This window comes from Aptenodytes forsteri, unplaced genomic scaffold (assembly GCF_000699145.1).
Source record: "Aptenodytes forsteri isolate BGI_AS27 unplaced genomic scaffold, ASM69914v1 Scaffold3, whole genome shotgun sequence".
In the NCBI taxonomy this organism is placed as follows: domain Eukaryota; kingdom Metazoa; phylum Chordata; class Aves; order Sphenisciformes; family Spheniscidae; genus Aptenodytes; species Aptenodytes forsteri.
The window spans coordinates 948,216-965,220 of NW_008795283.1; the positions used below are offsets into that span (position 1 = coordinate 948,216).

Genomic DNA, 17,005 nt, shown 5'->3' on the forward strand with positions numbered 1-17,005 from the left:
TGTGTGTGTGTGTGTATACACCCCCACCCCCCAAAATGTGCATTTGTCCTCCTCAGTGCTTTGCAAAAAAGCAGTAAACTAACAAAATCTTAAAATGGAAGGAGCAGTATGACTGGACCAAACATCCTGATCATCTGGAATTTCCTAAAGTGCATATGACTAACAGTAACTCTTTCTCCCAGACAAGAAAGGAATGATCCAATGCCTGACCATCACAAGTACCACACCAAATCCAGTAATTCCTTTCTAGTCTACCAAACTGAATTTAACTTATCTTACATTTATCAAGCAACAATTCTGAAATATTTGATTGCAAAGAACACAGTTCAAGAGTTGGAAACTTGGGGAGCCGTGAGCCAAGCAATTCATTTTCCCGGTGGCACTCTTGCAAAGAGAAAAAAAAAATAGTTCCACCAACAAAAACACATGCTTTCAATAGCATTCACTCATCTATATAGGCACACACATTTAAACTCATTTATGCTTGCAGAGCAATACACAGTTCAAAAGTATGACCTTTTTTCCCCCGATACTAAATTAGAATTTATGGCAAAGAAACCAATTATTCTCAAATAATTGCTATAAAATGATTTCCTGTTGGAAAACGCTTACATTTTCACTTCAGATTCAGCTATGCCTTTTCTTTACTTCCTATGCCTTACCAAAAAGTGACAGCTCTGGTCAGAAGGAACGTCAAGATTTCAGAACTATGTCATGGAGTTATAACTCATTTACAAAGATGAAAGGCCTCGAGGGCAAACAAAATTGTATTATAAATGTGGTCTGAACAACAGCAATGAACAGTCAGGTAGGACATCCTATTATTTAAGGCAGCAATACATTTTGTTGGTACAGTTCACAATAGCACTAAAAAACATTAATAGTGACAGATGTTTCATTTTATGTAAAACATATAAATAAGACAAAAGAACTTTAGAGTAAATTAGTTCAAATTGACTTTTTGAGCTGCTTTTAAATCTACTGATGAAAGGCACTTCCCAAGACAAAAGGAGTACTGTGTTAGCAGTATGCCCCAATAGTTAAGATATTCTGTGCTTGTCTTTTATTTATAATTAAAAACAAAACTAAACCAAGCTATTATCTATTTCAAAAGACAGCTTTAAGAAGTTCAAAAACGGTTAAGTACGTGAGTCCCGTAATTGAATTTAAAAATAGGCCAAGCGTCCATTGCATTAAACAGATACAATTACATTGCAGTCAACTGAACTGGGTTTATACCATGCATGATTTAGTTCTAACAGATCTAGTTCATCCTGAAAGGACTGGTTGAGTCTTGCTAAGTATGGCAAGAAAACCATCTTTTGTGAAGGCAGCGAGTGGGATGGACGTACATTTATTTTGTTTAGTATGACAACACAGACATCGAAAGCATCCATCTTGCTCTTAATAAATTAATTTCCATGTCATTAGCTGTAATTTTCCCCACGCCTTCAGTATGCATAGGTATGTAATATACACATCATAAGAAAAATGTCAGTCTAGGACGCTTTGTGCCTATGGCCTAAGGCAGTCTTTAGTTATATGATCACACACAGGTGCCTTCTCCCTTAGGACCTCTGCCCCGCGCAGTTTTATTTTGTGCTACAACTTCTCCTGCAAGAGCTGCACAGCTCGGAAGCGAAGGAGGCGCAGGCTGGCAGAAGAGAAAGGATGGCCTTATAGTCAAGGCACTTCAGTGCTGACTTAGCAAACTGAATTCTTATCTTGCACTTGCTGCAGCACTCCAATATGACCACTGGCATATTTGTTAAAAGAAATTTTTTCATTCATTTTCACTAATTGCAAATCTCTCAAAGGCCTTAGTTGATTCCAAGGCCCGATTTACTTCTGAGCTGAAAACTTACCAAAGCAGATGAAGTCAACTGAAGCTGTAATTTGAATATATAAAATATTAACAATGCTGGGCACACTTCCAAATATGAGATGCCCAAAATAAGACACAGCAAATGATTAGAACATAATTCCTCTCTCTACCTTTGTTCTTAATCTGAAGAGGGCCAAAGACATCTTTTCTCACACAAGAGTTTTGAAAATTAAGTTTAATTAATATCCGTGAAGCATTCAGAAACCATAGTACTGGGCACCACTGTAAAGCGTAGAGGGGAATTAATAATTACATCTTTACAGCAGGATTTGAATGCCATCCAGTAAATATGGGATGGAGTAATGAAGAGGAAAAGAAAATATTAAATAGCTCTTCTTTAATGAGCTGCATGCACTATGTGAACTGAATGAGGCAGCTGTCCTCTGTTAAAAGAAATTCTCTTAACTGAATCAAAGGAAGTATCAGAAGACACGGTTACACAAGAGTTCTGAATAAAATTGCACAGCAAATCTTAATTCTGGCATGCTTACCTTCCACGTGTTTGATTTTTGCAATCCTAATAATACTGCAGGATGTGACAGTTCTCTGAAAACACTGACTCAGTGCTCTCATGTTAAAAAGGAAACCAAACCATTCAAAAAGGAAAAAAGAACATCAGCAATTTTGGGGAAGGGGATCTCGAATGAAACAGAAAATGCTGTCGTATTGTACCTTCTCACACCACACTGTATACCTTCTCAAGTATTTTTCTTCAATTTGATTATTGCATTTCAGAAAACACGTATTATAACAAGAAAAGATACAGAGGCAGGCAACAGGACAACCAGAAGTACAGAATGGCTTCTGTACGAAGAAACACTGAATAGGTTACATGGCTCCACAGATTATAGAGAATTTTATCATATCTGCTTCAATCCATCCAAACATGAATTATATTGGATCAAGCAAGCAAAAAGATTATTCATTATCCCTGATGACAAAAGAGCAATTGGAGACCTGGAACTATCAAGAGACCAATCAGCAGGCACCTGGATGAAGAGATACCATCCACAGCTGTTAAACACAGCGGTACAGCTGCAGCTGGCTCCAGGCGATCCGAAACAGCAGACAGCCAGGAGACTGTCGGACCTGGTAAGGAGTCTTCCCTTATACTTGTAAGCATTTCTTATGCTTTCCCCTGGTCCCTGCTGATGGCCACTGTCAAACAAGAGAGACCAACTCTTGACATGACACAGCATGGCTCTTCTCAGATGTTTCTGGAACACAAGAGTTTGCCCATACAGCCAGGCGTACCAACAAACCTTTGATTTTCCACTGCTACATCTAGCTTAGGTCCTGGTGCCAGTAGGAAACGCATAATCTATAATCTCATCTTAGTACATGTTTTAATTTGAAGAATGTTACGAAAACTTTAAAATAACAAATCCTCAAACCCTGTGAGGTAGGCAACACATGCTACAATGCTCACTTGACAGCTGGCAAGATGAGCACAAGCACCTGCTTGTTTATATTAGGAGAGACATCACTGATCCAAGCTAAGCGGCAGCAGATTAGGATTTTTATATAATATGAGAACAGTTTAAACTAGAATCTATCTGCAGGAATTAACCTATAAACTACTACTGGCACAGTTACCGTCACTGACTACACACAGGCATCTTTCAAAGAAGTATGAAGTTTTAGGGCAAGACTGTGCTCCAAAGTCCCCAATAAGACTTAAAACCAGTCTTAATGAATATTGTTCTACTAGTTCTATACTGTAGAATTTTACAGCTAGTGCTTGACGGCAGTCATGCCATAATTCAGTTTTCCATTTGGTTTAAAATATTGACTGTGCTCAGAAATTTTCTAGTTCAAGCCTTGAGCTTTCATCCAGTACAGTACTGAGCTGCACACTGAAGTGCACAAGTCCAGCAGCACACTTTGCTCACTGGTTTTCACACTTTTCAAATGTTTGTTGAATCAAGTTTTAGTTAAAGCTGGTTCCAGTTTACGATAAATTAATTAAGAAGAGATTATCAACTAACACTATCTCATCTCCTTTCCCTGCACAATTTTCTTAATAAAGTCTGGAAACCAAGTGTACAAAATAAAAACCGAAAATTGGGAGGGGAAAAAAATATCAAGCTCTAAAATTACATCTTCTCCAATAACATTAGCTCTGGCATACTTCACATATATGTGGGTTATTGTTGTTTTCCTTAATGTATCACTCTGATATTTATTCTGGGTTATAGGCTATATAGTGTCCCGTGTGGACTAATTAACGTTGTGAAAGAAGCCATAACTTGGAATTTATTGCATTTATATTATTAGATTTTTCAGTCTTAATGTTGCAGTAGCATTAGAGATTTATTTTAAGATTTATAAAGTTTTGAGTCATTTTTCCTGCCTACAAATATACATATCAATCATGAATACATTCAAAGACCCAGGATACTATGAGGAACAGGGAGAATTTAAGTATAAGCTAGTGAGTTGGATACATGAAGACAATCCAATAAAGATAAATTTAAGTACTCTGCTGGTTAGGCACAGGACTGGGCATTTGTCTGCCTTCTCAGAATTAGGGACTGTCAAGGAAGCTACTCTCCCACCTACAATAGAAGTCTCCACAGGGAGGCAAGATGTTTTTATGTATGTGAAGTGAAATCCTCCTGTTCTCAGGATGCAGCTTTTATTTATTTTTAACATAGTTAAATGGACTAAAGTGAAAATATCAACAAGGGTAAAAAATAAATTTATTTCACAGTTATATAAAGTGATCATCAGTCAAATATCACTAGTAAGTAACTCAAAAAGAGTTATACCTGTACTCCCCATACCCTGAGAGCACTTTGTACTCACAGAGGGAAACACCTGTCTGTTAATCTGTTTCTGTTTAAATTAAATCCCCCAAATCTTCAGGGTTTTTTCTAAAAACTTAATGTAAGTCACGGATTTATTGCTGATATGTTGCCATTAAAATGAGTACCATGTTAGGTCTGATAAGTCAGAAATATTATAATGCCTCTATTTCATTCTTTGAAATCACACCTGCTGGAGCTACGGCTAATGACGGTACCAACCCTCTGTGGTCCTGGGCAACTGCTATCAGCACTAGTTCCAAAAATCATCTCAGATTCAGAGCTCAGAGAACCACATGGATCAATTTACTATGGGCTTCTCAGCTGCCACATCCCTTAAAACATAGATCACAAACTACAGAGTGGTGTTTCTTAGTGGCAGATGAGATCTGCCATCGCTGTCATTGCGCCCGGCTCAATAAAAGAAAAACATGCAGTCAAAAGGCAGAAGCACAGAGGGATAAATGCCAGCTCCAGTCTCAAGACAACTAAGTAGCAAGATCAGTCAAACATCAGCAAGTCTGAACCATGGCTCAGCACCGCAGAAACACAAATGATAGCTGGTGATATCTAGACCACAACCAAAGATTAAAATTGAGATAATTTAGTACTGAAATTACTTACTGATGCCAATCTTCATAGGTAAGTTTCCAGCCCCACTGACACTTAGGCAGTACCTTCTTTTCGAAAGTGAAGCTCTAATGGTACTAAGGAAATTTAGGATAGCTGTACTGTTTCGCTAATGAGCCGTAATGACAGGTGCTTTTTTCTAAAATCCCTTAAAATTGCTCAATAGAACATAAATACTGCAGAGAGAGAGAGAGACACTGAAGTAGCCATCTGGTATATGGTGGGGTCAAGTTTATAATCATGTTAATTAGAGGGCCCTTTCTGGATCACAGGGACCACCGGTATAGATCCCGGTACCCATATTACCAGGTTACCCTTGGTCCTCCATTTCTCCAGCCAATTGAGAGCTGAGCAAAGAACAAATCGTAGGGAGCGAGGCACAGCGGAGCACCATCGCTGCCACCTGCACCAGAAACACGCACAGATTCCAGCACCTCCTGATAGGTGATCTTTACACTATGGAAAGTATGAAAGTTAGTGGTGAAAAATTAAATGAGACAGTAGTTAAGAGGGCTACGCAAATCTCATCTTTGTTGATTTTAGAGATTTTACACAATAAGAATAGAAGTATCTGAGCTTCCCCAAAAGCAAAGCTTTCTTTTATCATGCAGAGAAAAGACAAATGAGTCTTGGAGTGAGCTTATTGCTTTTTTTTTCCCCCTCCAGTGTTCCTTTAAAATGACAAAAATGTATTTTTCTTCACTTTAACTGGAAACATGTTAACCTTATGCAGCTGCTGTTATATTTAAACTTGATCCAGCCAAGACTAACATGTTTAGCAGACCAGAAAGATAAGAGAGAGGACATTTTTCAGGCATCCAAAAAAATTCCCAGCCAAACTTAAAAGGTACTTTGATAATGTACTTTTAAGGATGAAAAGATCCAATAGAACACTTTCTGAATAATAATTAAAAAAATACTTAAAAGAATGTCTAGAGGAGAAAAACCCCAGCTACATGCCTTGAAAATGAAGGAAATGGAAAGTCAAAGTTTCACTTTTTGAAGACAAATACTGAGTATATGGAAATGTAATTTTCACTTTGCAAATATTTGCCAGGCCATAACCCCCCTCTAGAAGCATCCAGTGACTGCATAAATCTTGGATGCTTTAGGTGTGTGATGTTGCCCACATAGGATTTTATGCACAAGAAAAACACAGTTAATAATACCCCTCAGTGCAACCAAAGGCTCACACTCCTCGGCAGGAGTCGTGGAACAGCCAACTCAAGACTCTAGACAAAACTCTGGTTAATACCATGAAGAGATGGAAGCGTCTGCAATCAGTCAGCAACTCAACTGATTCTGATCTTCTGCCACTGCCTTAAACTATGTCTTCCATAATTAGAGAGTGAGATTCTACAGCGCTGGAGAGAGCAAAAATACCCAGCACCCCAACTCCTATTCCTTCAAATTCAGCATCTGCCCGTCTTCAAGCTGTAACAGGCAGATACGGCCTGAAGCCATGCAATTTTTATGTTGGTCCAAATATACCATTAGAGAGCTGAGGCCAGTGTCTCACTAGTTTCTGCAACCTTTTTCACAGACAATCTGATCAGGTTGCCTGTGAAATTATTAGCGCTTTCAGCGTTGCAAATTTTCTTTTGCAACTCACTCTGATGGGAGCTTTAAGTATACCTCTATTGAGCTGACATAACGCTACAACTGGGGGGCACTCTCTAATCAGTTTGAGTGCAGAAGTATGATAGTGTCTAATGAAAAAGAATGTAAGAAAATTAAGTCCTTACCAGCTATTATCATTTCTTAACAAGGTGTCCTACACAGAAGTTTCAATTTCACCTTGGTAGTTTCTTGGTCTTGGCTGTGCCATCTTTGAACATTTATTTTTTTTTATCCCCAGTTCTTCAGGATGTGAAAAATGCTTTAAGTTAGTTCATTAGAGCTCTCTTTAAATTTTCTACAATATGCCTCTTATTTCCACTCCTTTATATTTTTCAGCAACGTAAAGCATGATCAGAATCTGTCTACAGCTTTTTTTTTTTTTAAGGAATTGTCCAAATCAAGAAATACAAGCTACGAGTTTGTTTCCCTCAACAGATCTCTTTGTAAATGCAGAGACAGTGACCGATTTGTACAGATAATCAAAACAATGACAGTCCATTTGAATACTATCAAATACATCATCTTCCATGAAAGAATGAAAATACTGTGACAGGATGTGCCTGATACCTTTATCTTAATAATAGTCACTTTCTTGTTTAAAAAAAACAAAACAACAAACAACCCCAAACCACCCTGGAGAAATGCAAACTTAAAACAATCTCTTCTCTAGCCTAAGAAGTTTAAAAACTCCCCAATCAAATAAATTTGCTTTCTGCGCTGGTCAGAATTCTCTTGCTAAACACCCTGTTAGATACTATTCCTGCCTTGAGAGCTTTAGGCGATTCCACCAAGCCTATAAACAAGCTAAAATTTTGATTTACTACTTCAAAATGCAGGAGTTCAGGAACACTTAGATCTAAAACTTTGATTGTAACTCATTTAAAACTTAAATAACAATACAGCAGTTTTAGAATACCATCCAACACAGGGAAACATAGCTTAACAATCCCGTAACACTTCATTTTGTGGTTAATCATGCCAGGAAAGGTACTTCCTTTTGGCTAATGTTTCACTCATATTCATGTTGCCTTTTGGCTAATTAAAACCAAGATTAAAAGCAGTCTTCAGATACTTAGATAAATCTATTGTGCTTTTTTCCAGACAAGATTCTGAGCAGCAATGAAAAGCCATTTGTGAAGAAGACACGTACCTCCGGCTCTCCAACGGGCGCCCGTCACTAGAGATGCTTCGGGGGATGTTGGCTGCTCGTTCTGGGGGTGGCATTTTCCCTTCTCCTTTCCCAGAGCCAATCCTAGATGTTACTGGACTTTGTATTTGGGATGGTACCTGAGCCACATGAGGTCCCTGCCCTTTGCTTGCATTTCGCTGCCATTTGTTATTATTTCTGAAGGGAAATTTGAATTCATACGACATTCCTTCATTCACTTTGTATTCCATCACTGGCATACGGTAGTTTTCTGAAGAACTCCTGGAAATGAAGAAATTTAACATGCCACTAGAAAAAATAAAATAAATATATCCTGTTCACAAGGACAGAAATCTGAAGACAGAAGCTGAATCAATTCTATGAAACAGTAAATGTAAGATTTTGCGTTTTAGAAACATGTATTTAACAAATTTTGATACTATTCATCTGATTACTGGGTTATAAAAGCTAAAAAATCTGCTAGAAGGGTATCTCCCCTTCCTGATTTAAAGAAAGTCACGGGTTTTAGAACTTACCTGCACCCAGACGATTAAGACCTGAAATGTTTGTTCTTTTTGAGATAAATCTTTCTGATGCACAGACATCCATGAAAAGACAAGATTCCCATGAAATAGTGCATCACACTTCATTTTCAAACATCTTTGGCTTTGGAGTACCTCAGTTGATAAATTTGCACATTATGAAAACAAAACACTTGCTAAAAATTGTAGATGCCAAGTCCAAACGATGCCCTTTGCTTCCTGAGGATGTACAGGAACAGGACAGCATAAAAATTGGAGTAGAACAGGACACAAGCTAATGCAGTCCACGTAAGATGCAGGGCAAACTTCTGTATACATTTAAAATGAGAGATTTGGAAAGCAGATGTGACCTTCAGGTTCGGTGAGGATAATTTGGGTATTTCTCTTGAAAAATGTATATACTTCTATTTAAGTGAATTTTTTATTGTGCTTACTTTGTTTACCTACACACATCATTACTTAATGGGAAGGAAAAAGAACCAATCAGTGCAAAATTTTCTACTTCTAGCCCTTCCTCTAAGTGATTACACCATTAGTGCTGAGAAATATCAGTATCTCTTCCCAGCTAAAATACAAAACAAAACAGGTAACTTGTTATCTGGCTGTGCTAACATTAGCAAGTCGTGCAGTCTAATAGGAGTAGACAAAGTGAAGCAGTCAGTGCTGAGGTCTTGCTGAGGTCCACAATATACACGTTTTGTGGTTTTACTTTGGCCTACCCTCTAGTCTTGACCTGCAAATTAAATTAGAAGTTGGAAGGCACAAGGTATGCTTCTGAAGCACACGTAGTTCAGCTTCATCTGAAAGGAAATGTTTGTGTGCACCCAGACCACTTTGATGTGAACCGCTGCATGGTAGATGGGGATGATCAGGAGATTTGTTTTCGAAGTCCACTCACAACCTAACTAAAATCTTGATACCCTTGTTTTTTCTTTTCTCTTCATATTTTATGTCTCTGCTATTCTTTCCCTATTGATTATATACTTTAGTAGTTTGGGTTGCTGTTTTTTTTGGCAGACATAGTTACAGTTCAAGAAGCAAGAATACACAATGTCCTCTTGCTGCTGTGTTCTTAACTTCAAGGTCAGCAATCAGTCCACTAAATGAGTTCAGTGGCAATGTTTTAACGACCATCTTTTAGTAGAGATATAACCATAACAAGGCCTGCCTCTGTGTAGGGCATTAGATTGTGAATCGGGGTATTTGGATATATTTTTGTATCTGCTACTGACCTTGCCCATGTGCCTGTTGGCAAGTCATCTTATCTAATTGCACCCCCGCTCTTCCTCCAACTTCAAGCCAATCAATTTATTAGGATAGGGACTGCTTCTCATATGAATGTACTGTACCAAGCAGAACTGATCTTCATTTTAGTTATGGCCTGTAGAAGTTACTGTAGTAGAAATACTAAATGACCTCCAGAGGACACAACGAAAGGACTCCGATTTTGGAAAACCAATTGCCAAAAGAGAAATTGCTTTCTGCAAAGATTTAAGTCAAGTCTCTAGTAATATATTTCGGATAGCTACAAATTCAAGACACAGTTCCTCAACCTTAATGATTTTGGATACAGCAAGCAGGATAAAGAGTTGCTTTATGAAATTTTATAACTAGGCAATAACTCACTGTGAACATTTGCTCACTACAAGACAACAACAAAACTCACTGATGCTGAGTACAGTATTTCAAAAAGTGCAGTAATTTCTCTTCCTGCTATGGGTTTGGATACACTAAAGCTAAGCTTGCTTTTGGCTGTACTTAATTTAGTTCAGGAATAATAGGATCTGTGCTTTCCACACAGATTTTTCTGCTCTAATCCTTTTGCTATGATTGCAGCTGAACTTTCCATTTGCTCGGGCTGCTAAATACTGTACAAAAGCTTTCCAAATACCTCATGGGTGACCTTATGCCACTGCTCATTTTAATCCCTGACATCTATTCAATTTTCCACTAACAGCTAAAGGACAAATAAAACTCCTTTTTCTCTCTGCTCCTGTTTTGCTACCAGTTACAAAAGGAGTTAGTATGGCTCACAGTAAAAACAAACATGGATTCTTCTTTTATGCAAGTACAAGGTCTTTGCTCGGAGACACAATTTCATATCAAATAAATATGCATTTAAGTTCAGCCTCAACCTTAAGTATACAAAGATTTAGCATCTACCCCTACAAAGATATTGCCTGATTAGAAAACAGCAGTGCAAAACACTCTCTCAGTCTCTCACTGCAAGGAACACATTGAACTTTGGTAACTGTACTTGCTGCTTCTTGGCAAATCTAGCATAAAACTTGAGCTAGCCTGCAGGCAAATTTAGCCTATTAAAGATCATTCCATTTTAATCATATAGCATTTGCAAGATATTAATACAGGATGTCAGGAATATGGGAATCAGATTTAGTGATGTGGCTGAATGCTACAGACAACTGCAGAGAGTTCAGATGGGAGCAGTAAAAATTATAAAAAGCTTTTGTGTCAGTTCAGGAAAAATGGAGGGACTTAATGTCCAATTTAGAAAAAAAGCACGTATTACTGCTTATTTCTGATCAAGCAACATTTTAAAGCTATAAAAGCAATAATGCAGCTGACACAAGCCTCAGGCTTAACACAGATAGGAAGTGAGAGAGATGCAGCAAGATCTACTACTGAGTAAAGAAGAATTTGCAGCAATTTCTCTGGCCAGATCCATACCTTTGATAAACTCTCATCATTTACAGCCTTACTTATTTGTGAAAGTAGAAGAATGTAAGTCTATTCATAGCTTTCGAGAATTACATCCACAGACATTGCAAACTACCAACAAATGGGAAAGCAGGGAGGGAAATGTACAATTAATTTTGATGCATCAAACACACAACTGTCAACAACAAAAAAAAATCATTTTATTTCCACGTTAAATTCCATGGAATTTAAAGGACACGTAAGGTTCTTCACACATTTTTAAACTGTGGTATTCAATGAATATTTTATGGGGCCTGGAGTCTGAATATGGGCAGTTTTTTCTGCTCTCCTCTTTCACCTTACAATACTGGATGCTGTATTATAATTATACCATGGTTTTTGGAGGTTAACACTTATTCTGTGGTGTTCCTTTCCCCCCTGACCCCACAAATCAAGATATAATTTCAGACCAAATGTAGCTATTATACAATACCTGCGTGGTGTGCAGTCCTCATACGGAGGGACGATGACAACCTTCACTGTTACTGATGTTCTGAGAAGATCAATCATTTGCTCATGGCTCAGAGTGGCTACAGCTACCTTGCAGATTTCCACCAGCCGGCTGCCTTGTCGCAGTCCTGCCTGCCACGCGTAGCCGTAGGGCTCAACATCTGCCACAATGCCTTCATAGTTTACATGGAAACCAAGCTGACCCAGACCATTCCTACGCAGAGTCATCTCCACTGTTTCACAGCCCTTAGTCACAAGCTGTGAATTGAAACAAAGACAGAATTTAATGCACAGAGAGACCTTCAGTGCTAATAGAGGTTTAAGGGCTCCAGTTTTGTACAATCAACCAAATCAAGTAATATATATCACAGTCCTGGGTACATAATTAGCTGAAGTGGGTCTTGTCACTAACTACTGTTTTCAATAGAGTCTGGTTACCCAAGTTCTGCCTTGAAATTTTTACTGAAACCACAGGAATTTTAGAAGATACATGGCAGCACACAACAGAAAAACACCTGGAGTTACACCAGCATGTCTACTTTATCTTTTACACTTTAGTAACCAGCCAACCATTCTACTTTTGTAACTGTTTCAGTAAACTGCAAGATTACTTACAGTCAGAATGTGGTGGCATGCAGTTACTAAGCACAGTAAACTGGAGTCTATGCCAACTCTTCTATGTACCATGAGCATGAATACCGCCAAGAGCAATTTAATAGGGCCTGGTTTTCCCTTTTTCCTGGTCATTATACAACTACAGTTGTGAAATTACAGGAAAGACAGTGAAATGTAACACATTCTTTCATAACTTAATTGGATAAAAAATGAGCACGGACAGATGTTTTATAGACAAGATACCATGATTCACTGCATTTTTAGTTTATCACGTGCATTCAGAGAATATCTGAAGGTTGCAATAGGGACTGCACCCTGCTGGCAACATAGTAAGTCAGTCTCAAAGATATTACAGCTTCATTTGAAACAAGATTACAACAAGCCTATAAAACAGAGAAAGGGAAGGAAAACAAGGAAGAGAAATAAGGTGAGACTTCTGTATTTACTGGGAGCAATTTACACATCTGAAGGCTCTGCTTTTTTTTTTGTTAATATATTGAGACATTTTTGACACACACACAACCAGCTGAGGTTGGCTGATATCTGATAAAAGTGAAAGCAATATTGGATTATGAGAAATAAAAGCAAGAAAGTCCTCATAGATTTCACAATAAACAATTAGAACAGTTTTAGGGATCCCAAGCATTACTTAAATTGAAGCCTTACTTGGTGGTGGGGCATGAGGAGAAAGTAAAAAAGGGGAACCAAACAAGAGAACACATTCTAACCTCCAGCCTTTTGACGATCTCTTTGATATCATCAATGTTGCTGATGAAGCTCTCCAGGGAAACACATTCACCTCTCTCATAAAATATTTTGATATTTGTGTCTGTTGAAGTCCACCCTATCACATCTCGACAGGAGCAATTGAACACCACGCTTTTCGTGTCCTGTTCAATGAGGACTACAAACTCATTAGAGATGCCTAGGAGACAGTCTATTTCCATACCCTTGCTGTAGTCTTTTGCATGGACGCTCCATACAATAGCACCAGAACTATAGATCTCTGCTCCTGGATAAGGCTTGGACTTTTCTTTCTTTTTTGAAGCGAGCGAGATGAAGGGGAACTTGCCAGAAGGGTCAATAGGTGTGTTGGTGACATTCTTCTCTGCCAAGTCTTTCAAGTACTCTTGACGGGTCCTGGTGGCCATCACACGAAACTTTTCTGATTTATGAGCAGCATTCTCTGCATTAATGACTTTGGCTAGTAAGAAGTCCCTGAACACATTTGATTTAGGAAACGTGACACCTTTTGGAATAGGTGGTCCAAAGGATGGTACATCTCTGGATCTTGTCACAGCAACACTAAAAGAAATAAAAGAATAAGGAAGAAGCAGAGTTTTTCACTGTGTGCCATTTCAGCAGTTTTTGAATAGAGAAAACACATTTCCTTTTTTCCTTAAGCCCTCAATTCTCCTCTCCTTTTCTCAGCAATATGCCTATGTTTACATTTAAATCTTGCCAGTGTGGAGATTATGTCCCCCTTACCATATAAACAGAAGGCCACTTATTTTTGCATCCAGGCATTTTTGAGTCATCCTCAGTACCACAGCTTAAAAAGAGCTTCAAGTGCAAAATCATGCTTTTTTTGACAAAGTAATCACTCATGTATGGCAGTTCTGAATTCTGTTTGTTTCTACTATAAACAGAAAATTTCTAACACACACTATTACAAAGGCTAGCTTATAATTTAGCTACCTGAAGCTGAAAGGCTCAACTGAAAGCAATGTGAAGTGTATGATCAATACTAGAAATATACATAAAATGGACACATTAAAAAGATAAAGACAATAAAGTCATCTCACAAGGCCAGTTTCACTGTGAGAAGCATCTTCTGGTGACTGAATGCATACATGCTGATTACATTTTAAACGTATATACTATACTATTATAACATACTGATTATGTTTTAAATTTCCGGATCGAAAACTGCACTAGTTGATATTGCATGCTAGTGATAAAACAGACTCCAAAAATACTAGAAATAAGAAATTTCTTAGACGTTTGGAGACATATATTAGAAATAGATGCTTTCTTTTTCAACTCTCAGTTTCCATACCAAGTGATAGACTGACAATAAGCCTTAGGCAATGCCGACTAGCTATTCTCCCTGGTCAATTCTCTTTTGATACAGAGCGGATGAGAGATGTTTGGCATCACTGAAGATTTGCCATTCCAGTCCAGTATCATTCACTTGGTAATCTGTCCTAAGAAGAGACTGACAACCATACTTCAACGGTTTTGTGACAAGAAATGCTCCAACAGTTCAAATATGATTTACCACATATCTATAACTAGATCTGAAAAAGCATTAACTAATTTTGGCCAAAATATCACTGTAATGGTGTTTTATAAAGAAAAATAGGATGGAACTTGAACACACTAGAAATGTATGTGGTATTTCATTGAACTTGAACAAATGTATGTGGTATTTCATTTGGAAGACTGGCTGGTATTTGGTATTAACTTTGTTCTAACTTATCTGAATCCTTAAATGTAATCAGAAAAATCCCCTCCCCTGCCCCCGCCCCCCTGTTCTTGGGTGGTGGGGTGTTTTGTTTGTTTGTTTTGGTTTTGTTGTTTTTGGTTTTTTAAATTATATTTTCTGGCAACTGATACTGAAAGATGTGACCGACTGTCATATTTCCTTCAAATGTATGCCAATATATCTAAAAGTATGCAACAGGTGGTGCTCATGATGCAACCATCTGACTCTCGATCATCTTCAGTGGTCCTAAAGGGTCTGTTATTAAGAGATAGAAGCCTAAGCATTAAACACAATTACTGGATGTAATGAAAAACTACCAGTGACGTTTTATTTGATTAGGTATTCAATATCATGAATCACAGGGATAGGAATTTAATCTTTAACATATGCTAGAGAAGTTTTAAAAAGTGAATGATGCCGACAGAAGCCATCAGAAATGTTTATCTTAGTTGGGAGGGAGAATCACTGGCCAAGACAGTGCTTGATTTTATTCCTTTTACGTAGTTTTTAATATAAATTCCAGTACATTTTTATGCTGTATGGCTTCCTGTTTTGTCTAGAATAACAAATCTATGAAACTGTTCCAAATAATTCAGTGAAAAAGAGGTCAAACTTACTTTGAAAAGTTTCCTAGAAAAACTTTTCATAATGGAATTCTGTAAATTTAAATCAAGTATTTGCACTGAGAGGACAAAAAAAGAAAGGATTTTAATCTTAAAGGCAGTACACAGAACATACAGTACTCTGGCAGTCTCCTGTATCAAAATGAACACTGACACTCTCAATTTTTTTTTCCTACCTGCTCCCCCTCCCCTTAAAATTTAAGCTTGTAGCATCACTAAAGCTGAAATTCTCAAATTTTATTCACTAATAGTAACCAGTGAGGCTCCAGCCCTTGTAGTTGTGAACACTTGAAAAACAAAAGCGATTCAGAAGTCTGAAGGTCAGAAATAGAACAATGAGATACTTAAATTTATTACAGTATAACAAGTATAAATCTTTCCCATGCCTTTTAAAAGGAAGAAATTGAAAATATGCAGTCATATTATTTAAAATAATAACAAAAGCAAATCTTTCTCTGTGTTTGTAATATCCAATTCAAATGGAAAATGCATCTGTAGCCCTTGTAGATGTATTTCCTACTTTCCTTTTACTTCAAAATCAGTTTCTGTACAGAGTAAGAGCTGAAACATATGTCTAAAAGTTTAAGAACAAGCTATGTCCACATAAATTATGTAGCAGTGGAATTTGAGTACCTTGAATACCTCAAAATGAGTACCAACATGAACACACCTACTCCAGGAGAATTTAATACACATACAAAGTTCAGCATCAGTTCCAGAAGTGCTGTGTGAGCTTTACCAAACACTTACGGGGAGGGAAAAGCCTTTACACCTTACTATACTTACTTGAAAAACATGAATATGCCATCTCAGACACTGCAGTCTTAGCTCTTCCTCTAAATAAGCACTTGACTGAATGAAACACTTAGGTGAACATTTGTATTTCAGTAAAGACAAGTTAATTCTAAGGCTATCTCATTTCAAGATAACTACTCTAAATCCATTACTCTGACACTTCATATTTTAAATAAAGAAGCTTTAGAAAAGTTTGTGAGATCAGTCAACATTTAAAAATAAAAATACATTAAGAGTTCAGGATATAACAAAGGTAAAAAGTTTCATTGACCGTAAAAAGAAGTGTAACTCAAAAACATTTTTTCTATATGCCTTCCATTTGGTTAAAAAATTATGCTAAATAGAAATCATCTTGCAATTTTTTATTATATGTTACTATCAGTTACCATTTTCTATTTTAATCATATTGACTTTAAGGTCACACTAAGATTTTTTTTTTGCTGCATAATGCTCTGGAATGTCTTTGTTGGCCTGAAACGAGATAAAAAATTAAGGTATTTCAGAAAAAGTATTTCAGAGAGCTTAGCTTCTTTCTGAAAGGTTAGTCATACTTTTTCACTGTCTTAATTTCAAAAATGGAACATAAGTTCAAATGCCCAAATTAAACAAAAAGTAAATTCATAAGAATCAAAATAGAAATACTCTTCTAGCATACTCTTAATGAAGAGAATAAAAAGGAAGTGAG

The 17,005-nt window shown here is 37.3% G+C and overlaps 1 protein-coding gene across 2 annotated transcripts in view; it reads right to left on the minus strand.

Annotated features, from left to right (window-relative positions):
• SIPA1L1 (signal induced proliferation associated 1 like 1) overlaps positions 1-17,005 on the minus strand; it is an 82,260-nt gene that overhangs the window by 33,565 nt on the left and 31,690 nt on the right. For both annotated transcript variants that reach the window (XM_019472074.1, XM_019472075.1), the window contains exons 7-9: positions 13,143-13,719; positions 11,783-12,057; positions 8,093-8,371 (exon numbers count right to left, since the gene is read on the minus strand). In XM_019472074.1, coding sequence (XP_019327619.1) covers positions 8,093-8,371; positions 11,783-12,057; positions 13,143-13,719 — 1,131 coding nt within the window. The remainder of the gene's footprint in view (positions 1-8,092; positions 8,372-11,782; positions 12,058-13,142; positions 13,720-17,005) is intronic.